General features: G+C 44.5%; 1 protein-coding gene across 2 annotated transcripts; it reads left to right on the top strand.

Annotated features, from left to right (window-relative positions):
* The first annotated feature begins 76 nt into the window (after positions 1 to 76).
* Positions 77 to 27,460, top strand: LOC119879150 (DNA-binding protein SMUBP-2-like). Of its 2 annotated transcripts, XM_038589584.1 has the most exons (7): positions 77 to 213; positions 1,996 to 2,165; positions 5,060 to 5,249; positions 5,649 to 5,746; positions 26,474 to 26,516; positions 27,161 to 27,215; positions 27,426 to 27,460. In XM_038589584.1, exons 1-5 carry the CDS (start codon positions 128 to 130, stop codon positions 26,488 to 26,490), a joined length of 561 nt encoding a protein of 186 aa, XP_038445512.1. In that variant the 5' UTR covers positions 77 to 127; the 3' UTR covers positions 26,491 to 26,516; positions 27,161 to 27,215; positions 27,426 to 27,460. The 2 variants fall into 2 exon arrangements, with proteins under 2 accessions (XP_038445512.1, XP_038445511.1); XM_038589583.1 differs by lacking the exons at positions 26,474 to 26,516; positions 27,161 to 27,215; positions 27,426 to 27,460 and adding an exon at positions 6,115 to 6,742.
* The last annotated feature ends 161 nt before the right edge of the window (positions 27,461 to 27,621 follow it).

Raw genomic sequence — 27,621 nt, 5'->3', positions numbered from 1 at the left:
CGCCGCCATCTTCCAGCAGCCTCGGCCGGAAGCGGAAGCGGAAGCGGCGCGAGCACGCGCCGTGTGCGTGCGACGCACGGGGTCCGGCCGGGATCTCCGCGGCCCCGGGCCCGGCGGGTCGGCGGCCATGGCCTCCGCGGCTGTGGAGAGCTTCGTGACCAAGCATTTGGACCTGCTGGAACTCGAGAGAGACGCGGAGGTGGAGGAGCGCAGGTAGGGGCGGCCGGCAGGTTCGCGGCGCGGGTTGGGGCCCTTAGGTCCTTTCTTTCCAGCCTGGAGCCCCCGCCCCAAACGTCCAAGCCCGGGTCCGGCCCGTTGTCGGCCTGTTGTCGGCGTGTCCTCGGCCCTTTCCTCCCTCGGGGCGGGTGGGGGGGCGCGAGGGCGCGGGGCGACGGGCAGCTGGCTGCGGTGGGGCGCGGCGGGGCGGGCCCGGGGAGGAGAGCTTGTCCCCGCGTGCGGGCGGAGCCCGGCTCCCCCAGGGTGCGCGCGGCTGAGCCGGCGGGGACCCGGGTGCAGGTGGGCGGGGGGAGCCTTCCCGGACGAGACCTGGGGAGAAGCTGGAGCACCGGAGACAGGCTGCCTCGGAGGGAAGCCCGCCCGGCTGAAGCAGCAGCAGCAGCAGCAGCAGCAGGTGGTCTGTGCCTTCGGTCCTCCGCTCCTCTGACCCGAGGAGGCTGTGCCGCCGAGCGGCCCCGTGGCTCCCCCAGGGTGACCCGGGGCCAGGCCGTGGGATTCCGGGGTTTGCGCCAAGTCACTGCGCTGCGGGCAGGGGCTGGCCGCGCCCTGGTTTGCGCGAGGGGCTTTTGATTTGAAGATGAAGAGCTTTTGCGGCCCCGCCAGCCTGGGCAGCACCCCCGCTCCTTCGTGCGTGGCCGTGGGACATTCCGGCTACACCTCCGAGCCGTGGCCGCCTCGCTTGTGAAGTGGGATTCGGTGAGCTCGAGTTGGTCCTGCCGCAGGCGCTGGGCTCGGCGCCGGTGCCCGTGCACAGGGAGCGCCCGCCGGGAGCGCCCACGGGAGGCGGCCGGGCTCAGATTGAGAGGGCCTCGCGGCGGGCCTGTGCTCTGTTCTGTGTGCGGACGACGGCTCTGCACGGTGAAGTGTGGGTTTTCGGGGGAGGGGGTTAACCTCAAAATAATAAAGCAGCCCCCCCCCCCCTTTTTTTTTTTTTCTACCAGCGAGATGAGTTTATTCATATAGCAGAGATCTGCAGTTCCGGCCAAGGAAGCTGTGGCACAAACTGGATTAGTGCAACAAGAGGAGGAGAGGAAGGACCTTTATTTTACGGAGAAGGAGGCAGTGGGAAGGGTTGTTTTGGAATAGAAGTCTATCACAGAAAGGCAGGCGCGCAGGGTGATGACCGGTGCTCACCGGCTGAGTGCAGGGCTGGCGAATTCCTGCAGGGGATGTGATGCGCATCTTCCCCGTCGTGGGGTTGAGGCTTCTGTGCCATCAGGGTCTGTAAGCTGACGTGGAATGGTGCAGCTCCCTCTCTGGCCTCCCTACTCCATCTTAGTGAGGTCTTCCTTTGTTACTTTTCAAAGGGAGTGACTAGATTTGTGTTTCAGGTGGCCTGCTTGGGTGCTGCTGCTTGCGACTGACTGGTCAGGGGCAAGCGCCCGAGGTCAGGCAGGAGGCCCGGAGGCTCTGTCTGGTCCAGATGAGGAGGAGGTATGGCTTGAACCGGGGTTATAGTGGTGAGGATGAAGAGGCAGAGGTGGATTCGTGAGGTTACAGATGGTGGACTTGGCAGGGGGCACTGATGGACTGAGTGACATGGGGGGAACCAGTGCAAGTAGATCAGGTAAAGGGACTAGCTCTGCCAGCGCGAGGGGATGGGGGAGGCTCAGGATGCAAGGGGCAGATGCAGAGCCTCTGTGGGTCTCATTTTGGCGCCTTGTCTGCTTTTCTCTCCCTTTTACATTCCTTCTGTGTGGGCTGGAATAAAGCTGGGCAAGTGTAAATATTGAACTCTCAGTATTGGATGTCTTCCAGGTCCTGGCAGGAAAACATCTCCCCAAAAGAACTCCAGAGCCGAGGCGTCTGTTTGCTGAAGCTGCAGGTTTCCAGCCAGCGGACTGGGCTGTACGGGCGGCTGCTGGTCACCTTAGAGCCCAGGAGATGCACATCTGCTGCGGTGCTTCCCAGCAACAGCTTTACTTCAGGTCTGTGCATTTGCGATGTAGGCGTATATTTTGTGCTGCTGGTCTCCAAGCTGTGACTTTTACTCTTGTGAGCACCAGCTTACATGTGACTAGTTGGAGAATAAAGCAATGCAGCAAAGAACTCTTAGTTGGAAGTTCACCACCTCTGTGGCTCTTTGGTAGTCTAGGTCAGCACTGTCCGCGGTGGCAGCCACCTGCCGTGTGTGGTTGAGATGTGGGCAGTGATTGCCACATGCGTGCAGCGCACACCAGATTTTGAAGTTCAAGTACAAAGAAATATAGATAATCTCTAGAGTAATTTTTTGGAAACGTAATACATGTTGAATGTATATGGCATTAAAATATGTTGTTATTAAAACCAATGTATTTTTAAAGAATTTTTTCTATCGTGGCCCCTAGAAAGTGTAACATTACACAGGACTGTCATCGTATTTGTCTTGGACAATGAGGACACAGTGTTCATAGCTCCGTGTTCCCTGGCTTCTTGTGCCAGGAGTACTTGAAGTACACTCGTGCCAACCCTGCTGGAGAGGACGAGCAGCTGGGAGAAGCTGCTGAACCACCCACCAAGGGTACCTGTTTAGCTCTCAAGCCTGGAGACAGCAGCACCAGTGGTTCTGTACTTGCTCTAGAAGACTCTCTGCTGTGTTTTGGTGCTGACGTTTTTTTTTTTTTTATAAATTTTTTTTAAAGATTTTATTTATTCATAGAGACACAGAGAGAGAATGAGAGGCAGAGACACAGGCAGAGGGAGAAGCAGGCTCCATGCAGAGAGCCTGACGTGGGACTCGATCCAGGGTCTCCAGGATCAGGCCCCAGGCTGCAGGCGGCACTAAACCGCTGTGCCACCGAGGCTGCCCACCTGACGGGTTTTTGATTTCATATTCTGATTGGCCAAACTCTTGCCCACAGTTGTTGGAATACTAGCTGGAATTGGAGACGGGATGAAGAGGGGCTGCTGGTTGGCATCAGGTCTACATGTTCTTGTTAAGTGAGGCTGCTATCTGCAGACAGGGACTGGGGGCGTTACAGTGGCAACTTTCTGTTACACTGTTTCACTGTCACAGTCCAGTATCCATGGGGGGGGGGGTGGGGGGGTGTTGTAAATCTGAAAACGAAAAGTAAAAATATATTCAGTAGTATATTCAGTTGACCAGCATTGTGAAGTGTGACCCCAGAGACTAGTGAAGGGTTCATAAACAGGAAGTCAGGGGCAGGGGCATTTATGTGAAAAAGCATCCGGCTAAAAATCTGATGTGTCGATGCAGGTGTTGATCAGATTGAGGTAGGGTTGTTACTTTTTAATCTTCTGAAGAGCAGTTTTAAGGCTCAACTTAGAAACATCAGTTCTGGAACATGGGACCCTATGCAGGGTACTGGTGGGGAGGTGGTCCCAGGAGGCATGGGGTCCTGTGGTTGCGCACACAGAACCAGACCCTGCCCCAGGAGTGTTGTTGCCCTGTGCTCTTTGTGTCTATAAAGTTGAGAGAAGGTGCCAGAGAAAAGGTTCAAGGTAGAGATGAAACTCATTGCCTGGAAGAAAAGTAGCCCAAGTTAAGGGTGTGCCTGGTGCCTGGTTGACTTGTGGCATATACTTTCCGACACAGAACAAATAGGGTGTAAATATGTGAGTGGCTCTGGCTTTCTCTCACAGTGGAGTCTGTTTTGGTCAGAACAGTCTTCTGTTCCAGGTGATGAAAACCCAAGCCATGGATCCCTGGGTGGCGCAGCGGTTTAGCGCCTGCCTTTGGCCCAGGGCGTGATCCTGGAGACCCGGGATCGAATCCCACGTCGGGCTCCCGGTGCATGGAGCCTGCTTCTCCCTCTGCCTGTGTCTCTGCCTCTCTCTCTCTCTCTCTGTGTGACTATCATAAATAAATAAAAATTAAAAAAAAAAAAAAAAAAAAAAAGAAAACCCAAGCCAAACTGGCTTGGGTACGAAGGATGGCGTTGGTTGCAATACTGGAAGGTTGCCTTCAGGGCTTTTGGGAGGTTGCTTAGGCTTCACTTCTCTCCATTTCTTGGCTTTGCCCTCTTCTGGGTTGGCTTCCTTCTCAGGTGACACATCATAGTGGTTCTGGCCCCAATTTGCTTTCAAGTTCCTGGTTCAGCTACACAGACGTAGGGCCTTTTCGCAGATGCCAATCAAAGTCTCATTGCATCTCAGGGCCTCAGATTTGGTCTGTGCTCATCCCTGAACGGTCACCGTGGCCAGGGATGGACATGGGATGCAGTGACTGGCTGAGGCGTAGGTTGTATGCTCTCTCCCTGGCATCAAGGGAAGGCCCTCAGGGTCACCTAGCAGATGGGTGAATCCCCCAGCATTGCCATGGGAAGTGGAGAGATCCGTGCTGAGTGGTCAGCAAATGACCTCCCTCCCTCCTTCGTCGATGTTCCTGTTCTTCCTGGAATGTTTCTCCCAGATGTGCTTGAGGGCTCCACTTTGTTCAAGCCCCATCCTGCTTACCTGTCACCACTCAGAGGAACCCTTGTTATACAGTGTTTCTAAAGTGACGCCCTCATCCCTCTCCATCCCCTCCTGGGTGGGCTTCATCTTTCCTTTTTTTTTTTTTTTTTCATCTTTCCTTAAAGCCTTCGGTGCAGATGTCTGTGTCTTATTTCTAATCAGACCAGTGCCTGGAATAGCGCCTGGCACAGAGCAGGCACTTTAAATGTTTCTTGACTGGCACGTTTGCTGTAAACACTTCATTGATTTCAAGTCAATTTTTATATATAATTTAGGTGCTGGTTAAAAAACTTTTACTATAAAAAAAAAACTTTTATTGCTACCGATTGCATTTCTTTTTTTTTTTTTTTTTGCATTTCTAAAGACAAGAGGGATAGGATATTTGAAATACTGTGCACAGCGTATGTGTAACTTTTTGCTTCTATAGGCGATATAGTGGGTCTGTATGATGAAGGCAATCAGCTGGCCACAGGGATCCTGACACGGATCACACAGAGATCAGTCACAGTAGCCTTTGATGCGTCTCATGATTTCCAGCTGAGCTTGGACCGGGACCGGGAGCGGGCCTACAGACTGTTAAAACTTGCCAATGACATCACTTACAAGCGACTGAAAAAGTAAGAGTTTGTGTGACTGGGAATCAAGTTTCTTTTTCTTTTTTTTTTCTTTTCTTTTTTTTTTTTTTTTTAAGATTTTGCTTATTCATGAGAGACAGAGAGGCGGAGACATAGGCAGAGGGAGAAGCAGGCTCCCTATGGGAAGCCTGATGCAGGACTCGATCCCAGGACTCTGGGATCACATACTGAGCCACGCAGGCATCCTATTTTCTTCCAGTACTGCACACTTACCCTGACTGCTTGCCTCTGTGGGTAGAAGAGAGCAATTGTGTTGAGTGTGGAGTCTGTGTGGGCCCCTCACGGGATATGGAGGCTGCAGGTGGCCTTTGCTGGGCAGAGGGTTGGGCACAGATTCAATATTTGGTGTTCACCACACTCCTAATTCTACTCTGTTGGCAGGGCTCTGATAACACTAAAGAAGTACCATTCTGGCCCCGCGTCCTCACTCATAGAGGTCCTCTTTGGCGGATCAGCCCCCAGTCCAGCCAGCAATACAGGTAAGAACCTTTGTGTGTTCTTTTCTGATCGAGGTTGTTACAGTTAGAAGGATGTACATCGAGGATGTACAGTTAGAAGGCATCTCTCTTTTATAAATTAAAAGTCTACTTTAAATTTCTCAGAATGACTCACATGGACTGACCTGTTGTGTATTTAGTGCAAGGAAGCAGCTCGTTCTGTTGACTTCACTACGTTCTCTAGAGATGTGAGGATGTTCTAGCTCAGTGATGTGGAAATAGGATGATTGAGTGTTTGTGTTTAATAGTGTTTTTGTGTTTGTTTGAAAAGTCCCAATTCTTAAGTGCATTTGGTCATTTCTCAGCATCCTTCATTTTTTTTTTTTAATTTTTTTATTTATTCATGATAGTCACAGAGAGAGAGAGAGAGAGAGAGAGGCAGAGACAGAGGCAGAGGGAGAAGCAGGCTCCATGCACCGGGAGCCCGACGTGGGATTCGATCCCGGGTCTGCAGGATCACGCCCTGGGCCAAAGGCAGGCGCCAAACCGCTGCGCCACCCAGGAATCCCTCTCAGCATCCTTCAAATTGAAGATCACTTATTTCTGATGAGAAGAGTAATAGAGTATGTGTTAATCGTAGAATATTTGGAAATAAGTACATTAGCAGGGGAACAGATCCCTCAGGAACCTGCCATCTGGAGTTGGCCTCCCTAGTACTTGTGTATATTCTAGTTTTTCCACGTGGAGCACTCTGTCTTTTACATACAGACATGTATGCACACATGTGCACTGGGACTTTGGGTCAGGTGGTTCTCTGCTGCTTTCTAGCTTTGTGTCAGTCTGGCCAGCCCAGATCAGGGCACTGTGCCTGGGAGTTCTGCTCACTCATGGGTCGGGTGTCTCCATGTAGTCGGTGCCCTATAGAGCTGGACACATAGCTGCTGCTCTCTGAGCACAGAGTACACGAGGCAAATAATTGGTCTTCATCATAGAAGATTCAGTGAGGAGACACGATTCCAAAATTTGCTAATTCCTTTTTGTCATTTGGTTTTGTCACTTTATGGGCACTTAAAAAGGGGCAGCAGGATAGAAAAACTAACTTATTTTAATTTTTACTTATTTTACTTTTATTTTTTGTGAGAGTCGAGCATACATGGAGGGGAGGGGCAGAGGCAGAGAGAGAGAATCCTTTTTTTTTTTTAAGATTTTTTATTTATTTATTCATGAGAGATACAGATAGGCAGAGACACAGGAAGAGGGAGAAGCAGGCTTCATGCAGGGAGCCCGATGTGGGACTCGATCCTGGGATTCTGGAATCACGCCCTCAGCCATAGGCAGATGCTCAACCACTGAGCCACCCAGGCATCCCGAGAGAGAAAATCCTAAGGAGATTCCCTACTGAGTGCGGGGGCTCAATCTTACGACCTCAAGATCATGACTTGAGCTGAAATCAAGAGTCAGGTGCTTATCGGACTGAGCCCCCTAGACACCCCTACTAGAAATAGATTCCAAGAAACATTTCTTTCAGAAAGGTCTGTTACTGTGTAGCATACGTTGGCAAACTTCTTGAATAAAGGGATGGATTGTAAATATGTCAGGCTTTGTGAGCTGATGTAGCAGCCAGAGACAAGCATATGTGAGCGGGTGTGGTTGGGTCCCAGGGAAACTGGACTTGGGAAAGTGCAGTAGCCCCACTTCCACATGTGGAATGGATATGGTTCAGGGTCATATTTCCCCAAGGATGGATGCAGGAGGACTGTAGAAGTCCAGAGGGTGTTTTGGTTTGGTTTGGTTTGTTTTTTTGCCATGTACTTGGATGGTGCAATGCTATCAAGTTGATTCAACTGCTGGACAGTTGTGTAAGATGTTGAGGTGTAACGAACTAGGTGGAGTAGGTGCTGGAGACAGTCAGGCATATGGAAGAGATAAGATGGCTAAGGTCTGATGCCCACCCCCAGGAATTCATGAGAACATACAAACAATTCCAACACAAACAGAGAGAGTTGTAGTGGATTCGAACAGCAAGCTAGGTATGGAGAGCTGCCAGAATTATTTGGGGGGATATTATAAGGTAGGCCAAGAGTCAAGGAAAATTTTGGAAGAAAGGAGGTTGAGTGAGGTAGGGTGAGGGAACATCCAAAGAAAACTTGGAAATGTTCGGACACTGTTGTGGTTACAATATCAGAGAGTCAGGTCATTGTCAATAGAATCTAACCTCTAGGGAGAGCTAAAGAGATTCAAAGATTTTTAGAATTATGCAGAGACAAATGGTAGGATAACAACGTTTACCATTATTTTGGAGAAAGTAAACTTCTGAGATAAGAAAGGTGTAATCTGTTATCAACACAAGGCAGTAATTCTGCTGAAATGATGGAAGGATTTGTCCTAGAGGACTGGGATTGTCCCAGAAGATTGGATTGTGGAAGACGAAGTCAACAATTTCCTGCTATACTCATTTGCTTGAAGACAAGTAAGAGGTAAGGGTGGAAGATATTTGGATATTGCATATACTTCAAACTTACTATATTAAAAACTGGGAAAAAAAAAAAAAAAAAAAAAAAAAACTGGAGCCCAGGATCTCTCCTCCAAATCAACTGTTCTTTTCATAACGTAGTTGGTCTTGAATAGTAGATAGGCTGGGGCCAGGCACGTGGGACAGTAAGGCCAGTGATCAAGGGGCCCCAATGTGGCTCCAGGGATGGAACACAGCAAATGTCTAATATCTGATCCCAATTCAGCTATAATTTGGACAGGTGGGTCAATCTCAGGCACTGAATCTAGGCAGTGTAAAATATTTCTTTCTTGGAAGAGAGAAGATTGGCGCTTACCTGTAAACTAGTGACTACATTGCTCTGTCATGGGAGAAAGAGACAGGCAGGGGAGCCAGGAGCATCTTGTAGGGCCAGAAAGTAAAGAAGCATCCATAAAAACAAAAGGATTGGGTCATATTGAAAGGAAAAATGAGCCAACCCGAGATAGCTCCCAATGGCCAAAGTTGGAACAATTTGAGCAAAAGAAATAATGTTGTATTGGACTAAAACACAAAGTACGAAATAAGTATGCATGAGTTTGTACTGCTATAAAAAAGAATTGAACAAATAAGAGGAGACAAATTTTCTCTATACAAGAATTCCAAATAACATTGTGTAGATAGGGCAGCCCAGGTGGCTCAGCGGTTTAGCACCGCCTTCAGCTCCGGGGGTGGTCCTAGAGACCCAGGATCGAGTCCCACATAGGGCTTCTTGCATGGAGCCTGCTTCTCCCTCTGCCCCTCTCTCTCTGCCCCTCTCTCTCTGCACCTCTCTCTCTGCACCTCTCTCTCTCTGTCTCTCATGAATAAATAAAGAAAATCTTCGAAAAAAACAACAACATTGTGTAGATATACCCCACTCCACCTCTCACTCCTTCCAGCCACAATGTAGGCTCCACTTAGGGGCTTGCTGCCAAAGCACTGAGAATAGAAAGAGAAAAAAGAGAGCTCCACGCAGGAGAAACTTGGCCAGCACAACCTTAGCCAGGTCATGAAGATTAGCAACACCCAGCTGATCTCATGTACTGCCTGATGTGATGTAATGAGAGGGGCATGTCGCCTCTGTGGTTTTTTTCCCCCAAAACACAGAACCTCAGTCTAAGCATACAGAAAACAGAAACCTAAATTTAAGAACCTGCCAGTACTCCTCAAAACTGTCACGGTCAGAGAAAACAAGGAAGGACTGAGAAACTGTCATAGACCGGAGGAGATTAAGGAGGCATGACAACTAAATCCAACATGGACCCTCGATTGGATCCTAGACAAAAAAAAGGATGTAAGTGGGAAAATTGGTGAAATTTGAATGAAGTTTGGCATTTAGTTAAAAGTAAATGTACCAATGTTATCACATAGATTTAACAAATGTACCAACGTTCTACAGTAACGTTAGGTGAAGCTGAGTGAAGGGCATACATGGACTAACCGCTATCTTTGCAACTTTTCTGTGAATCTAAAATGATTCCAAAACAGAGTTTATTAAGAAAATAAAATTCCTGAGTACAATAATGTCTATGCGGGAAGGGGAAAATATAATTAAAATATTCCGAGGGGGACACCTGGGTGACTCAGTGGTTGAGCATCTGCCTTGGGCTAGGTCATGATCCTTGGGTTCTGGGATCGAGTCCTGCATCAGGCTCCCTGTTGGGAGCCTGCTTCTCCCTCTGTGTCTCTGCCTCTCTCTCTGGGTCTCTCATGAATTATAAATAAATCTTAAAAAAAAAAAAAGATTTTGAGGGACTTGATTTATCATCCATAAAGAGGAGGTTTTAAGAATTTGGTATGTTAAAAAAATATATATATATACATTGCATTTTAAAGGATATCCACTAAAAATGGGGGTTGCAAATTATCTGTAAAGGGCTAGATAGTAAATATTTTAGTCATTGTAGACCCCCTTTGGTGTTTGCTCTACCTACATACTGTCATAGCATCAAAGTAGACATAGACAATGTGCAAAATGAGTGTGGCTGTGCTGGAATACATTGTTATTTACCAAAAAACAGGCATCAGGTTAGGTTTGACCGACAGGCCATAATTTGTCAATCCTTGTACTAAAAGAACAAGACCAGAGTTTATCTTCCAATGAATAATGGGAAAAAATGGAGTAATTCATTAAAAATACCTAGTTATCTAACAAAAAGGCAAGAAATGAGAAAAAAAACGAAATATAAAACAGGGTGAAACAGAAAGTGCCAAGTAAAAGGGTAATTTTGAATCTCATGCTTTAGTGATGACATTAAATATAATGGAACATGTAATGGAACTGAAAATGGAATACATGATGTTCAGGGTGGGAGAGTCTGTGTTGTATGAATGGAGGTCTCAGTTGTTGGGTTTCCTATGAACAATTTCCATGAGGATCCATACTCTAATAAAGACAGTTGGGAAGGAGGTGGGTAACTGGGTGATGGGCCCGTGATGTAATGAGTGCTCGGTGTTGTATGCAACTGATGAATCACTAAACTCCACCCTGAAATGAATAATACACTATATATTAACTAACTTGAATTTAAATTTAAAAAAAAAAATTTTTTTAATTTTAAAAAAATAAAAACTTAAAAAAAATTAAAAAACGAAGACAGAAGAAAGTAGGAAGCACAAAGCAGTTTGTTAAGGAAGTAAACCCTCAAGGTGGGAGAGTGGGCCGGCTCAGCGGTGGCAACTGCCCCGAGGTTACAGGAGTCTTTTCTTTTTATGTGTGTGTGTGTGTGTGTGTGTGTGTATGGGGTGGTCTCTAATGGAGGCTTCCAATCCTTTGAGGGACTCCTTCCACAGGTTGGGAGAGGTTAGTTTCTGACTTTACAAAGTTTGTCCCAGAACCGTCAGGGCAACCTTCCCTCTTGGGATTGGGGGTAGGGCTAAAACACAACGTGAATGCATTATAATGAGTCTGGGGGTTACCCTGGAGCAGAGGTGGGAGAGGAGAGTGGCCCGTCCTGCATCTGGAGCTCTTGGTCTATTAGCCAAGGGGTCCTGGAAGCCACAACTTCAAGATGCTGTGCCCCCTTCAGGCTTCTAATGTGTAACCATTTATCACCATCCTTGCCTCCAGCTTCTGTCTACCTAACTGCCTACTCTATCAGTGCTCCAATAAAATCTGTTTGTTTTAGATGTGTCTCTTGCACATTGCATATATTTAGATTTTGTTTATCCAACATTAAAACAAAAAGATATAGAAAAGTTGTAAGTAAAAGAAAGGGAAAAGATACGCTATGCAAGTATCAGTCAAGAGAATATTGCTATAGCGATATTAGTATCAGACAAAAGAAGTAAAGGCTAAAAGTATTGTTAAAGAGGGTCTTCATAGTGATACAAGATTTAATTCACCAGGAATAAATAATGTTTTTAAATAACACTTAAAAATACATAAAGCAAAACTCCTCCGTATTCAAAGGGGAAATACACCCACGATCACTATGAAAGATTTTACATACTTGTCTTAGTAACTAGTGGGAAAAAAGCAGACAAAAGTTAAGGAATAATATAGACTTGAAAACACTGAGATGAACAGAATTGACCAAATGGTCATAGAGACGCTCCCCCCACCCCCGCCACCAAAGGAAAACTCTGGAGAAACTTCTTTTAAAGATTTGTTTATTTGAGAGAGAGAGTGAAAGGGGAGGGCAGAGGGAGAGAGAGAGAGAGAGAGAATCCCAAGTAGACTCCCTGCTGAGGGTGGAGCACGATGTGGCCCTCCATCCCAGGACCCTGAGATCTTGACCTGAGCAGAAATCAAGATTCCAGTGCTTAACCGACTGAGGTGTCCTTGAAGAGACTATTTTTAACACCTGCCGAATACATTGTATTTTTAAGCAAATAATTTTTTTAACTGACCATGAAGTGGGAATAAAGTCTTAGAATATTTCAAGGGAGTGAAATTAAAGTCTACATTCTGGCCACAGTGCAACTTTGTTAGATAACTAGAAAATCCCCCTGTGCTTAGAAACTTAAAATGAACTACCATGGGTTTAAATCCATGGATTAAAGGAGAAATCATCACGGAAATTAGAAAACAGTTGAAAGAGAATGATAAAATTTTTACATATCATAACTTGTGGAATGAAGCTAAAGTAGTACTTAGGAGAAAATTTATACTCTCAAATGCATATGTTAGGGAAAAGGGATTAAAAGTGAATGATCTAGGCATTTATCTCAAGAAATTAGGGGAACGAAACAGCAAGATAAATCCAAAGGAAGTAGAACTGTCCCAATAAAACTGGGGCAAAAACGAAAGTAGAAGTAAGGCAATAATAAAGACAAAGAGAGAAATTCTTGAAGTAGAAAGCAAACATACAGAAAATTGGTCCTTTGAAAGAATTAAGACTGACATATCTTTAGCAAGAAGACACAAATAACCAATATAAAACCAAGGAGACAGAACTGGGGAGGAGCAAGATGGCGGAAGAGTAGGGTCCCCAAATCACCTGTCTCCACCAAACTACCTAGAAAACCTTCAAATTATCCTGAAAATCTATGAATTCGGCCTGAGATTTAAAGAGAGACCAGCTGGAATGCTACAGTGAGAAGAGTTCGCGCATCTATCAAGGTAGGAAGACGGGGGGGGGGGGGGGGGGGGGGGGGGGGAAGAAATAAAGGAACAAAGGCCTCCAAGGGGGAGGGGCCCGCGAGGAGCCGGGCTGAGGCCGGGGCGAGTGTCCCCAGGACGGAGAGCCCCGTCCCGGAGACGCAGGAGCTGCACCGACCTTCCCGGGGGAAAGGGGTTCGCGGGGAGGTGGAGCAGGACCCAGGAGGGCGGGGGTGCCCTCGGGCTCCCGGGGACAGGAACAGAGCAACTGCGCGCCCAGAAGAGTGCGCCGAGCTCCCTAAGGGCTGCAGCGCGCACGGCGGGACCCGGCGGGACCCGGCGAGCTCGGGGGGCTCGGGCGGCGGCTCCGCGGAGGGGGCTGCGCGGCCCCGGGAGCAGCTCGGAGGGGCTCGGGCAGAGGAAGAGGCTCCGTGCAGAGGGCGCTGGGCGGTTCCAGGAGCAGCTCGGACGGGCTCGGACGGGCTCGGGCGGCGGCTCCGCGGAGGGGGCCGCGGAGCAGAGCAGCTGAGCAGAGCAGCGGCCCCGCCCCGGGGAGTTCCTGCCGGAGCTGAATCCAGGTTTCCAGAGCTGCCCCGCCACTGGGGCTGTTCCTCCTGCGGCCTCACGGGGTAAACAACCCCCACTGAGCCCTGCCCCAGGCAGGGGCACAGCAGCTCCCCCAACTGCTAACACCTGAAAATCAGCACAGCAGGCCCCTCCCCCAGAAGATCAGCTAGACGGACAACTTCCAGGAGAAGCCAAGGACTTAAAAAACACAGAATCAGAAGATACTCCCCTGTGGTTCTTTTTTTTTTTCTTTTTTTGTTTTGCTTTTTGATTTGTTTCCTTCCCCCACCCCCTTTTTTTCTCCTTTTTTCTTTCTCTTTTTCTTCTTTTTTTTTTTTTTTTTTTTTTTTTTTTTTTTTCTTTTCTTTTCTTCCCTTTTTTTTCTCTTTCTCTTTTCTTTCCTTCTTTCTCTCCTCTCTTTTTCTCTTTTTCCCAATACAATTTGCTTTTGGCCACTCTGCACTGAGCAAAATGACTAGAAGGAAAACCTCACCTCAAAAGAAAGAATCAGAAACAGTCCTCTCTCCCACAGAGTTACAAAATCTGGATTACAATTCAATGTCAGAAAGCCAATTCAGAAGCACTATTATACAGCTACTGGTGGCTCTAGAAAAAAGTATAAAGGACTCAAGAGACTTCATGACTGCAGAATTTAGAGCTAATCAGGCAGAAATTAAAAATCAATTGAATGAGATGCAATCCAAACTAGAAGTCCTAACGACGAGGGTTAACGAGGTGGAAGAACGAGTGAGTGACACAGAAAACAAGTTGATAGCAAAGAGGGAAACTAAGGAAAAAAGAGACAAACAATTAAAAGACCATGAAGATAGATTAAGGGAAATAAACGACAACCTGAGGAAGAAAAACCTACGTTTAATTGGGGTTCCCGAGGGCGCCGAAAGGGCCAGAGGGCCAGAATATGTATTTGAACAAATTCTAGCTGAAAACTTTCCTAATCTGGGAAGGGAAACAGGCATTCAGATCCAGGAAATAGAGAGATCCCCCCCTAAAAATCAATAAAAAACCGTTCAACACCTCGACATTTAATTGTGAAGCTTGCAAATTCCAAAGATAAGGAGAAGATCCTTAAAGCAGCAAGAGACAAGAAATCCCTGACTTTTATGGGGAGGAGTATTAGGGTAACAGCAGACCTCTCCACAGAGACCTGGCAGGCCAGAAAGGGCTGGCAGGATATATTCAGGGTCCTAAATGAGAAGAACATGCAACCAAGAATACTTTATCCAGCAAGGCTCTCATTCAAAATGGAAGGAGAGATAAAGAGCTTCCAAGACAGGCAGCAACTAAAAGAATATGTGACCTCCAAACCAGCTCTGCAAGAAATTTTAAGGGGGACTCTTAAAATTCCCCTTTAAGAAGAAGTTCAGTGGAACAGTCCACAAAAACAAAGACTGAATAGATATCATGATGGCACTAAACTCATATCTCTCAATAGTAACTCTGAATGTGAACGGGCTTAATGACCCCATCAAAAGGCGCAGGGTTTCAGACTGGATAAAAAAGCAGGACCCATCTATTTGCTGTCTACAAGAGACTCATTTTAGACAGAAGGACACCTACAGCCTGAAAATAAAAGGTTGGAGAACCATTTACCATTCGAATGGTCCTCAAAAGAAAGCAGGGGTAGCCATCCTTATATCAGATAAACTAAAATTTACCCCAAAGACTGTAGTGAGAGATGAAGAGGGACACTATATCATACTTAAAGGATCTATTCAACAAGAGGACTTAACAATCCTCAATATATATGCTCCGAATGTGGGAGCTGCCAAATATATCAATCAATTATTAACCAAAGTGAAGAAATACTTAGATAATAATACACTTATACTTGGTGACTTCAATCTAGCTCTTTCTATACTCGATAGGTCTTCTAAGCACAACATCTCCAAAGAAACAAGAGCTTTAAATGATACACTGGACCAGATGGATTTCACAGATATCTACAGAACTTTACATCCAAACTCAACTGAATACACATTCTTCTCAAGCGCACATGGAACTTTCTCCAGAATAGACCACATATTGGGTCACAAATCGGGTCTGAACCGATACCAAAAGATTGGGATCGTCCCCTGCATATTCTCGGACCATAATGCCTTGAAATTAGAACTAAATCACAACAAGAAGTTTGGAAGGACCTCAAACACATGGAGGTTAAGGACCATCCTGCTAAAAGATAAAAGGGTCAACCAGGAAATTAAGGAAGAATTAAAAAGATTCATGGAAACTAATGAGAATGAAGATACAACCGTTCAAAATCTTTGGGATGCAGCAAAAGCAGTCCTAAGGGGGAAATACATCGCAATACAAGCATCCATTCAAAAACTGGAAAGAACTCAAATACAAAAGCTCACCTTACACATAAAGGAGCTACAGAAAAAAACAGCAAATAGATCCTACACCCAAGAGAAGAAGGGAGTTAATAAAGATTCGAGCAGAACTTGGGATCCCTGGGTGGCGCAGCGGTTTGGCGCCTGCCTTTGGCCCAGGGCGCGATCCTGGAGACCCGGGATCGAATCCCACATCGGGCTCCCGGTGCATGGAGCCTGCTTCTCCCTCTGCCTGTGTCTCTGCCTCTCTCTCTTTCTCTCTGTGTGACTATCATAAATAAATAAATAAAAAAAAATTAAAAAACAAAAAGTCAATAAAGATTCGAGCAGAACTCAACGAAATCGAGACCAGAAGAACTGTGGAACAGATCAACAGAACCAGGAGTTGGTTCTTTGAAAGAATTAATAAGATAGATAAACCATTAGCCAGCCTTATTAAAAAGAGAGAGAAGACTCAAATTAATAAAATCATGAATGAGAAAGGAGAGATCACTACCAACACCAAGGAAATACAAACAATTTTAAAAACATATTATGAACAGCTATACGCCAATAAATTAGGCAATCTAGAAGAAATGGACGCATTCCTGGAAAGCCACAACTACCAAAACTGGAACAGGAAAAAATAGAAAACCTGAACAGGCCAATAACCAGGGAGGAAATTGAAGCAGTCATCAAAAACCTCCCAAGACACAAGAGTCCAGGGCCAGATGGCTTCCCAGGGGAATTTTATCAAACGTTTAAAGAAGAAACCATACCTATTCTCCTAAAGCTGTTTGGAAAGATAGAAAGAGATGGAGTACTTCCAAATTCGTTCTATGAAGCCAGCATCACCTTAATTCCAAAGCCAGACAAAGACCCCCGCCAAAAAGGAGAATTACAGACCAATATCCCTGATGAACATGGATGCAAAAATTCTCAACAAGATACTGGCCAATAGGATCCAACAGTACATTAAGAAAATTATTCACCATGACCAAGTAGGATTTATCCCTGGGACACAAGGCTGGTTCAACACCCGTAAAACAATCAATGTGATTCATCATATCAGCAAGAGAAAAACCAAGAACCATATGATCCTCTCATTGGATGCAGAGAAAGCATTTGACAAAATACAGCATCCATTCCTGATCAAAACTCTTCAGAGTGTAGGGATAGAGGGAACATTCCTCAACATCTAAAAAGCCATCTATGAAAAGCCCACAGCAAATATCATTCTCAATGGGGAAGCACTAGGAGCCTTTCCCCTAAGATCAGGAACAAGACAGGGATGTCCACTCTCACCACTGCTGTTCAACATAGTACTGGAAGTCCTAGCCTCAGCAATCAGACAACAAAAAGACATTAAAGGCATTCAAATTGGCAAAGAAGAAGTCAAACTCTCCCTCTTCGCCGATGACATGATACTCTACATAGAAAACCCAAAAGTCTCCACCCCAAGATTGCTAGAACTCATACAGCAATTCGGTAGCGTGGCAGGATACAAAATCAATGCCCAGAAGTCAGTGGCATTTTTATACACTAACAATGAGACTGAAGAAAGAGAAATTAAGGAGTCAATCCCATTTACAATTGCACCCAAAAGCATAAGATACCTAGGAATAAACCTCACCAAAGATGTAAAGGATCTATACCCTCAAAACTATAGAACACTTCTGAAAGAAATTGAGGAAGACACAAAGAGATGGAAAAATATTCCATGCTCATGGATTGGCAGAATTAATATTGTGAAAATGTCAATGTTACCCAAGGCAATATATACGTTTAATGCAATCCCTATCAAAATACCATGGACTTTCTTCAGAGAGTTAGAACAAATTATTTTAAGATTTGTGTGGAATCAGAAAAGACCCCGAATAGCCAGGGGAATTTTAAAAAAGAAAACCAGGGATCCCTGTGTGGCGCAGCGGTTTGGCGCCTGCCTTTGGCCCAGGGCGCGATCCTGGAGACCCGGGATCGAATCCCACGTCAGGCTCCCGGCGCATGGAGCCTGCTTCTCCCTCTGCCTGTGTCTCTGCCTCTCTCTCTCTCTCTGTGACTATCATAAATAAATAAAAATTTAAAAAAAAAATAAATAAAATAAAATAAAAAAGAAAACCATATCTGGGGGCATCACAATGCCAGATTTCAGGTTGTACTACAAAGCTGTGGTCATCAAGACAGTGTGGTACTGGCACAAAAACAGACACATAGATCAGTGGAACAGAATAGAGAATCCAGAAGTGGACCCGGAACTTTATGGGCAACTAATATTCGATAAAGGAGGAAAGACTATCCATTGGAAGAAAGACAGTCTCTTCAATAAATGGTGCTGGGAAAATTGGACATCCACATGCAGAAGAATGAAACTAGACCACTCTCTTTCACCAGACACAAAGATAAACTCAAAATGGATGAAAGATCTAAATGTGAGACAAGATTCCATCAAAATCCTAGAGAAGAACACAGGCAACACCCTTTTTGAACTCGGCCATAGTAACTTCTTGCAAGATACATCCACGAAGGCAAAAGAAACAAAAGCAAAAATGAACTATTGGGACTTCATCAAGATAAGAAGCTTTTGCACAGCAAAGGATACAGTCAACAAAACTCAAAGACAACCTACAGAATGGGAGAATATATTTGCAAATGACATTATCAGATAAAGGGCTAGTTTCCAAGATCTATAAAGAACTTATTAAACTCAACACCAAAGAAACAAACAATCCAATCATGAAATGGGCAAAAGACATGAACAGAAATCTCACAGAGGAAGACATAGACATGGCCAACATGCATATGAGACAATGCTCTGCATCACTTGCCATCAGGGAAATACAAATCAAAACTACAATGAGATACCACCTCACACCAGTGAGAATGGGGAAAATTAACAAGGCAGGAAACAACAAATGTTGGAGAGGATGCGGAGAAAAGGGAACCCTCTTACACTGTTGGTGGGAATGTGAACTGGTGCAGCCACTCTGGAAAACTGTGTGGAGGTTCCTCAAACAGTTAAAAATAGACCTGCCCTACGACCCAGCAATTGCACTGTTGGGGATTTACCCCAAAGATACAAATGCAATGAAACGCCGGGACACCTGCACCCCGATGTTTCTAGCAGCAATGGCCACGATAGCCAAACTGTGGAAGGAGCCTCGGTGTCCAACGAAAGATGAATGGATAAAGAAGATGTGGTTTATGTATACAATGGAATATTACTCAGCTATTAGAAATGACAAATACCCACCATTTGCTTCAACGTGGATGGAACTGGAGGGTATTATGCTGAGTGAAGTAAGTCAGTCGGAGAAGGACAAACATTATATGTTCTCATTCATTTGGGGAATATAAATAATAGTGAAAGGGAAAATAAGGGAAGGGAGAAGAAATGTGTGGGAAATATCAGAAAGGGAGACAGAACGTAAAGACTGCTAACTCTGGGAAACGAACTAGGGGTGGTAGAAGGGGAGGAGGGCGGGGGGTGGGAGTGAATGGGTGACGGGCACTGGGTGTTATTCTGTATGTTAGTAAATTGAACACCAATAAAAAAATAAATTAAAAAAAAAAAAAGAAAAAGGAGACAACTGCGCTTGAATAACTTTATGTCAATACATTTGAAAGTGTAGATTAAATAGAAAGCTTACTAGAGGGACGCCTGGGTGGATCAGTGAGTGGTTGAGCTTCTGCCTTGTGCTCAGGTCCTGATCCTGGGATCTGGGATGGAGTTCTGCATCAGGCTTCTTGCAGGGAGCCTGCTTCTCCCTCTGCCTATGTCTCTCTGCCTCTCTCTCTCTCTGTGTGTCTTTATAAATAAACAAATCTTAAAAAAAAGAAAAATCACTAAAAAATATAACACACCAAAGATGATTCAAAAAATTTACACATTCTCAATAGCATTGTAACCTGCAAGGAAATGAAATCTTTAGTCAAAAATCTTCACTCAAAGGGCAGCCCCGGTGGCGCAGCGGTTTGGCGCCGCCTGCAGCCCGGGATGTGATCCTGGAGACCGGGATCGAGTCCCACGTCGGGCTCCCTGCGTGGAGCCTGCTTCTCCCTCTGCCTGTGTCTCTGCCTCTCTCTTGCTCTCTCTGAATGAATAAATAAATAAATCTTAAAAAAAAAAAAAACTTCACTCAAAGAAACCTCCAGGCCTGTATGGCTTTGCCAACAAATTATAGCAAATGTTGAAGGATCAAGTAGTTCCAGTCTGATGCAAACTTTTTCAGGGCATTACAGAAAAAGACAAAAAAAACATTCCCCAACTCAGGAGTCTAGCACAACCCTCATAACAAAAGCCTGACAAAGACAGAACAAGAGAGAAAAATTATAGGATGGCCTCACTCATGAAAATAGGTAACAAAAATCCTAAACAAAATATTAGCAGCTAGAATACAGTATTATGTTTAAAAACAAAATGCCCAATTAACTCATGAAAGTGTGTTCACAAGTTAGTAATTATTAGTAACCAGAGAAATTTAAGTGAAGCAATGGAATACCGTTACCACATATACCCGGTTGGCTAAAATGAAACAGCCTGACAATACCACACGTTGGTGTGAAAAAGAGGCAGGAAGAATTGCCATTCACCGATCCCGGGTCTCCAAGGATCACGCCCTGGGCTGTAGGCGGTGCTAAACCGCTGAGCCACAGGGGCTGCCCTAGAGCAGGGATTCTTAATGTGCCGTCCTTGGTCCAACAGCAGCATCAGCAGCACCTGGAAACTCCTTAGAAATGCCAAATTCCTAAGATCCACTCCAAACTTACTCAATCAGCAATACTAGCGGGAGAGCCCAGCAGTCTGTGTTTTAACAAACCCTCCTGGTGATTTTGGTGTATATTAAAGCTTGAGAACCGCTACCGGAAAGAACTAGGAATATATATCCAGCAAGATACATGGACAAGGATGTTTTTAACAGCACTGTTTATAATAGCCAGACATGGAAAACAAGCCAAATGTCCGTCAATATCGTAATTGGAAAATAAGTTATGCAGTAGTTATGCAGTGTAATGAAATAATAAAAATGAATCCTAGGTGTACCAAAGAGCATAGATGGCTCAAGCATAATGGTGAGTAAATATTCAAGACACTAAGAATATATATTTTTATATACGCATAGAAAAAAGTGGGGTGCCTGGGTGGCTTCAGTGTCTACCTTTGGCTCAGGTCATGATCCTGGGGTCCTGGGATAGAGCCCTGCATTGGGCTCCCTGCTTAGTGAGGAGCCTGCTTTTCCCTCTCCCTCTGCCACTCCCCCCTCCACCGCTTTTGATCTCTCTCTTTCTCTCTTCTCAAATAAATAAATTAATAAATAAAATCTTTGGGGAGCCCGGGTGGCTCAGTGGTTTAGCGCCGCCTTCGGTCCAGGGCGTGGTCCTGGAGACCCGGAATCGAGTCCCGCGTCGAGCTTCCTGCATGGAGCCTGCTTCTCCCTCTGCCTGTGTCTCTGCCTCTCTCTCTCTCTCTGTCTCTATTAATAAATGAATAAAATCCTTAAAAAATAAAATCTTTTTAAAAAGTCCTTGTCAAACCGTGCAAATGTATTCTAAGAACCAAAACTGTACCTCCGGCCCTAACCTCAGCTCTCCAGGCTGGCATATAGTAGTATTGCCACATAATGTGTGCTCAGCCTGACAAGTATGGCTCTTTATAATTATCTTTATAGTGACTGCAAAGTATTTCATAATTTGGACATACCATATGTTATTTAGCCATTTCCTTGTTGATGGGCTTTCTGAGAATATTACTTTGGCTGCACCAATAGACTGAAAATTGTATAAAGTGAGAACCATAATTGTCTTTTTCAAAAACAGTGCCTGCTATTCAACAGTTATTTAATTGAATTGATTTTCCAGATTAACATTGGCATAAGAAAAAATACCCTGGCCAGTTTTATTTATCTTTATTATAGCATAGGTCGATTCCTTGTAAATTTTGTTTACAGTGAATTAGCATAGAAAATCCAGGTAGCTCTGGGTGTAATGATATAATAAATGTTCTAGAAAATGAGACCCTGGATTCTGGAGTAGAGTGATCCTCTGAGATTATTTAATTTCCCTACGTGACATCTCTTCTCTGTTTCAGTGCTATAGCAACTAAGAAATGGGTTAAGCCTTGGAGTAGGAAATTATATGTATCACATTTTTCTGAGAGTGTTTACTTAAGATATCCAAGCTTTCTTAAATGTATTTGACTCTGTATTCTAATTTGTGATTTGGGAACATATGACACCATACCTGAACCTCTATGGAATGACTGGTTCCAGAGAAGATGCTTTAGTGCAAGAGAGGTGACTTGGAGCCTTTGAAATTTGACTCCATATTCTCTACTTTATGACAAGTTGTCCAGCCAAATCCTAGTAGAATTGTAAAGGAGGCTTCCTTGAACATTGATTGTCAGGACAGAACCCGTGAGCAGGTGCAGAAAAGGGCAGCAGATGGGTATGGCTCAGAGGAGAGAGGCCAGCAGCTCGGACATTGGCTGGGCCCTGTCAGGTTTACCTTGAAATTTCCATTGTGACGTCATATGGGGTCACACACAGCCTTGAGGGAGAGGAGCTGAGAGGAGCATTGGGTTGAGAGGAGCATTGGGTTGAATAATGGCACTGATTTGGGGGCTGGCCATGCCGCCTCCACCGTATGTCAGCCTTCTACTATTATTTGGTTTCCTTGCATGGGGACTTTGGATACTCTTTTCTGGGAAACAGAGCAGGAAGCAGGTGGCAACCAAGACAGACTCCAAGGTATGTAATGCAACCCTCCCTTGAAATTCACTGCTCCCTGTCTCTGCCCCCGAAGCCATGGCAACTCCCACATCTTGGGCCATGAGAGGAACTGGCTGGGGAAAGAGGGGAGTTGAGATCGTTCCTATGCATGTCTTTTCGATAAGTACAAGTCATGCTTGATCCTGTTCCTTTCAGTTTGTTTCAACAAACCTCGAGCACCTATTATATGTGGTAGCATACTAGACATTGAAGAAAAATAAAACACCATCTCCCACCTTTTAGGAGCTCAAAGTGAACTGGGGGAGATGATCAAATGGGTCTGTATATATAATCCAAGGAAAGAGAACGTGATGAGTTAACAGAAGTATAAATATTGCTGCAGACGTTGGAGGTGGAGTGTTTTGAAGCAGGGAGATCTATAAAATGCCTCTGGAAAGCTCGGGTTTGAATTATGCTTCAGAGGAAGGGTAGGGCTTTGAAGGTGGATAGTGTGGATGGAAGAGAGTAGTGAAGACTTTCCTGATGTAGGGAATGGATTGAGAGAAAGCATGGAAGTTGAAGAGTGTTGGATGTGTTTGTAGAGAGGACACCTATGAGGATGGAGCGTAGAATAGGGAGCCCAATGAGAGAAAATTTTAGAAAATTGGTAGAGATGACATTGTAGAGGGCTTTGAATGCCAGGCTGAATGCTTCTCATAAATATTATTCCCATATGCAATTGAAAGATGGCAGAGGGGTGAGAATGGGGAAAATTAACAAGGCAGGAAACCACAAATGTTGGAGAGGATGTGGAGAGAGGGGAACCCTCCTGCACTGTTGGTGGGAAGGTGAACTGCTACAGCCACTCTGGAAAACTGTGTGGAGGTTCCTCAAAGAGTTAAAAATAGATCTGCCCTACGACCCAGCAATTGCACTGCTGGGGATTTTCCCCAAAGATACAGATGCAATGAAACGCCGGACACCTGCACCCCGATTTTTTTTTAAGATTTTATTTATTTATTCATGAGAGACACACAGAGAGAAAGAGGCAGAGACACAGGCAGAGGGAAGAATCAGGCTTCATGCAGGGAGCCCGACATGCGACCCAATCCCGGGTTTCCAGGATCACGCCCCGAGCGGAAGGCAGGCGCTAAACCGCTGAGCCACCCAGGGATCCCCCACCCCGATGTTTCTAGCAGCAATGTCCACAATAGCCAAACTGTGGAAGGAGCCTCGATGTCCATCGAAAGATGATAAAGAAGATGTGGTTTATGTATACAATGGAATATTCCTCAGCCATTAGAAACGACAGACACCCACCATTTGCTTCGACGTGGATGGAACTGGAGAGTATTATGCTGAGTGAAATGAGTCAATCGGAGAAGGACAAACATTATATGGTCTCATTCATTTGGGGACTATAAAAAATAGTGAAAGGGAATAAAGGGGAAAGGAGAAAAAACGAGTGGGAAATATCTGAAAAGGAGACAGAACATGAGAGACTCCTAACTCTTGGGAACGAACTAGGGGTGGTGGAAGGGGAGGTGGGCGGGGGGTGGGGGTGACGGGCACTGAGGGGGGCACTTGATGGGATGAGCACTGGGTGTTATTCTATAGGTTGGCAAATTGAACACCAATAAAAAAAATAAATTTATATAAAAAAAAGGAAAATGGCAGAGGGTGCCTGGGTGGCTCAGTTGGTTAACCCTGTGATTCTTTTATTTTTATTGAAGGTTTTATTTATTTATTCATGAGAGACAGACAGACAGACAGACAGACAGACAGACAGAATAGGCAGAGACACAGGCAGAGGGAGAAGCAGGCTCCATGCAGGGAGTCCAATGTGGGACTTGATCCCAGCACTCCATCCCTGCACTGGATACCCGGACTCTAGGATCACGCCCTGGGCTGAAGGCGGCACTAGACCCCTGAGCACCCCCGGGGCTGCTGGAGAGTCTGCCTTTCTAACAAGTTCCCAGGTTCTGTTACTCTGCTGTTAGGCTACAGACCACTTTCTTCTTCAGAACAGAAAATTTTATTTTATTACTTAAAATTTTAATTCCAGTATGGTTAACATACAGTGTTATATAAGTTTCAGGTTTACAATATAGTAATTCAGCAATTCTGTACATTACTCGGTGCTTGTCAAGATAAGTGTACTCTTAATCCCCTGTTTTTACCCATCCCCCACCCACCTCCCTCTGGTAACTATCAGTTTGTTCTCTGAAGTTAAAGCAAGTTAAAACAACATGTCAGGGACGCCTTTTGTGACTCAGCGGTTGAGCGTCTGCCTTCAGCTCAGGGGGTGATCCGGGGTCCAGGGTAAAGTCCCACCTCAGTCTCCTTGTGGGGGTCTGCTTCTCCCTCTGCCTATGTCTCTGCCCCTGTCTCTCTTTCTTCTCCTCTTTCTGGGTCCTCTCACAAATAAACCAATAAAATCTTTTTAAAAATGCAACTGATTACTGTATTTTGGCAACTTCTCTAAATTCGTTATTAGCTCTAATTGGGATTTTGTGTGTGTATTCTTAGGATTTTCTGACAACAAGATTATGTCATCTGTGAATAGACATGGAGATAGTTTAACTTTTTCCTTTCCAATTGAGATGGCTTTTATTTTTCTTACCTAATTGCTCTGGTTGAAGTTTCTAGTCCAATATTAAAGAAAGTAGTGAAAGTGAGTATCCTTGTCCTGTTCCCCCCTTAAAGGCAAAGCTTTCAGTCTTTTCACTGCGAAGAATGATATTAGCAGAGGGTTTTTCATAAATACTATTTACTATATTGAGGACATCCCTTCGAACCCTAGTTTGTTGAGTGTTTCTATTTTTTATAAATCATGAGTGAGTGTTGGATTTTGCCAATGCCTTTTCTCCATCAGTTGACATAATTGTTCAGGTTTTTCCTCTTCATGTTATTTCTTAAAGGTTTTATTCATTCATTCATTCATTCATTCGAGACACACACAGAGAGGCAGAGACATAGGTAGAGGGAGAAGCAGCCTCCTCATGGGGAGCCTGATGGGGGACTCGATTCCAGGACCCTGGGACTACAACCTGAGCCAAAGGCAGACACTCAACCACTGAGCCACCCAGGTGCTGCTCTCTTTGTGTTATTAATGTGGTATATCACATTGGTTTACTTTCTTAGGTTAAACCACCTTAGTGTTCTTGGGAGATCTTACTTTCAAACACTTCTGTCCAACATCGGATTGCTTAGCTAAAACATTTGCTAATACCATGAATGAAATTGTATAGACTGTTTTAATATACTCTCAGAGACTGATGTCCTGAATCAAAAGGAAGAAATAAAAATTATTTTATTTGAAGTGGCAACACATATCACTTCTGTCTTTAAAATGATCTGGGGTGTGCCTGGGTGGCTCAGTTGATTAAGTGTCTGCCTTTGGCTCAGGTCATAATCTTAGGATTCTAGGATGGAATAGGTTCTCCACTCAAGTGGGAACCTGCTTTCTCCCTATCCCTACTGTTTGGCCACTCCCCCCTGCTTGTGATCTCTTCTCTGTCAAATAAATAAATAAATAAATAAATAAATAAATAAATAATAAATAAAATGACCTGGAACAACTTGGCTTCCACCTATATTTTAGTTTCATCTCTCACTACTTAGCAAAAGTACACCCAACAAATCATGACTTTATAATCTTCTTGGTGATGTTCCCATTGGCTGGAATGCTCTCTCTTTACCTAAAATCTTCTGGTGATAATTTAAACTCCAGTTCAATTGACAATTTCTTGAGTATTTTTTCCTTTTTTCCCAGGCAGTTAACCACTGTCCTCTTTATTCCCTAACCTTTATATTTCTGTTACCACATGATATTGTAACTTAGGCGTTTAGACCTCTGTTTCCCCAGTAATGGGAGTTCCCAGAATACAGGGATCTCATTAACTTTTGTAGTCCTGGCACCTAACGTAATGCCTAGAAGTTAGTAAGCGCTCATTAGATGATTATGAATAAGTGAATGGGGTGGTAATTGTTGCTGTGGTTATGGTTACCAACTGGATCAATAATTGTATCTGTAAGACGAAATGTGCTGTTGATAATTCTCTAACCTAGAACATTTTCTGGTTTATTTTTTTCCTTTTTGTGCCCCTCTAGACTTCAAGGCAGCATAAATTGAAAAAGATCCAGAAATTCACAGGTCAGAGAGATCTTATACTTTATTCTTTAGCTCAAGGCTAATGACAAATCAACAGTGGGTCTGCTTTTAGACTGTAGACTTTAATAACAGGGAGAGGGAGGTAGGTTGAAAAAGATTGTATAGTGAAAGAAATGTGCCTATTCTTCCTAACATCTGCAAAGATGCTGAATTCTTTCTGGTAACTTCCAAAGAGATGTAAACTGATTTATAGTTCTTTCTATGCTTCTGTTCCTCATGCTTTCTTTCCTAATTTCCTTTATGCAAAACTCAAAGTATCAGGAAAGAAATTTGATGAGATCTTTAGTGGGGGAAGTTTCGATACATTTTTCCCCTGCCATAGACGCTGAATAGACTCCTTTGAAGGAAAAAATATGTATTACAGATTTATTTCCCTTACTCCAACTCCCTACTACCATGATTGTTCCAGCTGTTTCCAATGACTTACATCCACTACATGGTAAAGGTGGCACAGTATATTTTAAAATATAAAAACTTAGACCTACATTACGTCTGAGCTCTATCACTACTTAACTTATGATCCTGGACATGATTTCACCTTCGATCTCTTCTTTGTAAAACAAGTGGCTTGAACTAGGTGGTATCAATAATTATGATTCTAACAGATTCTTTACCTCTGCTCCCAGCTTCCCAGTGGGAAGAAAATCTCAGAATGGGTTGCTCTGAAGCTAACCTGACAAAGTGAGTAAAATTGATCGTCACTATTTATTCTTTCTTTCTTCAGCCTACCCTACTGATAAACCCTGTAAAATTAGGAGAAAGATACCTAGTACTGTTTTACTTTCTGACTGATAGTAGTTTCCTTTCTAACTTAAGCCACTCTTCTTATTGGTTTCCTTATTAGTACTTTAATATCACTTCAATTACACTGACACACTCTGTTGTATCCAGCTTTTCAAGACTCCCTGTGGGATGGGCCCAGGAATATATACTCTGGTCAATGAACAGAAGTCTTCAACAGATCTTCAAACATCTGGAATGCACAAGGTCAGGGAAGGTAGTTTCTGGGTGGGGGTTGAAAGTGATGGAAGTTTTTGGTATTTTTTTTTTTTAGGTAAACTCTACCCCCAATGTGGGGCGCAAACTC

The sequence above is a fragment of the Canis lupus genome, unplaced genomic scaffold (genome assembly GCF_011100685.1).
Source record: "Canis lupus familiaris isolate Mischka breed German Shepherd unplaced genomic scaffold, alternate assembly UU_Cfam_GSD_1.0 chrUn_S347H507, whole genome shotgun sequence".
NCBI classification, from domain to species: Eukaryota; Metazoa; Chordata; class Mammalia; order Carnivora; family Canidae; genus Canis; species Canis lupus.
This window is presented reverse-complemented; position numbering and strand designations above follow the sequence as displayed.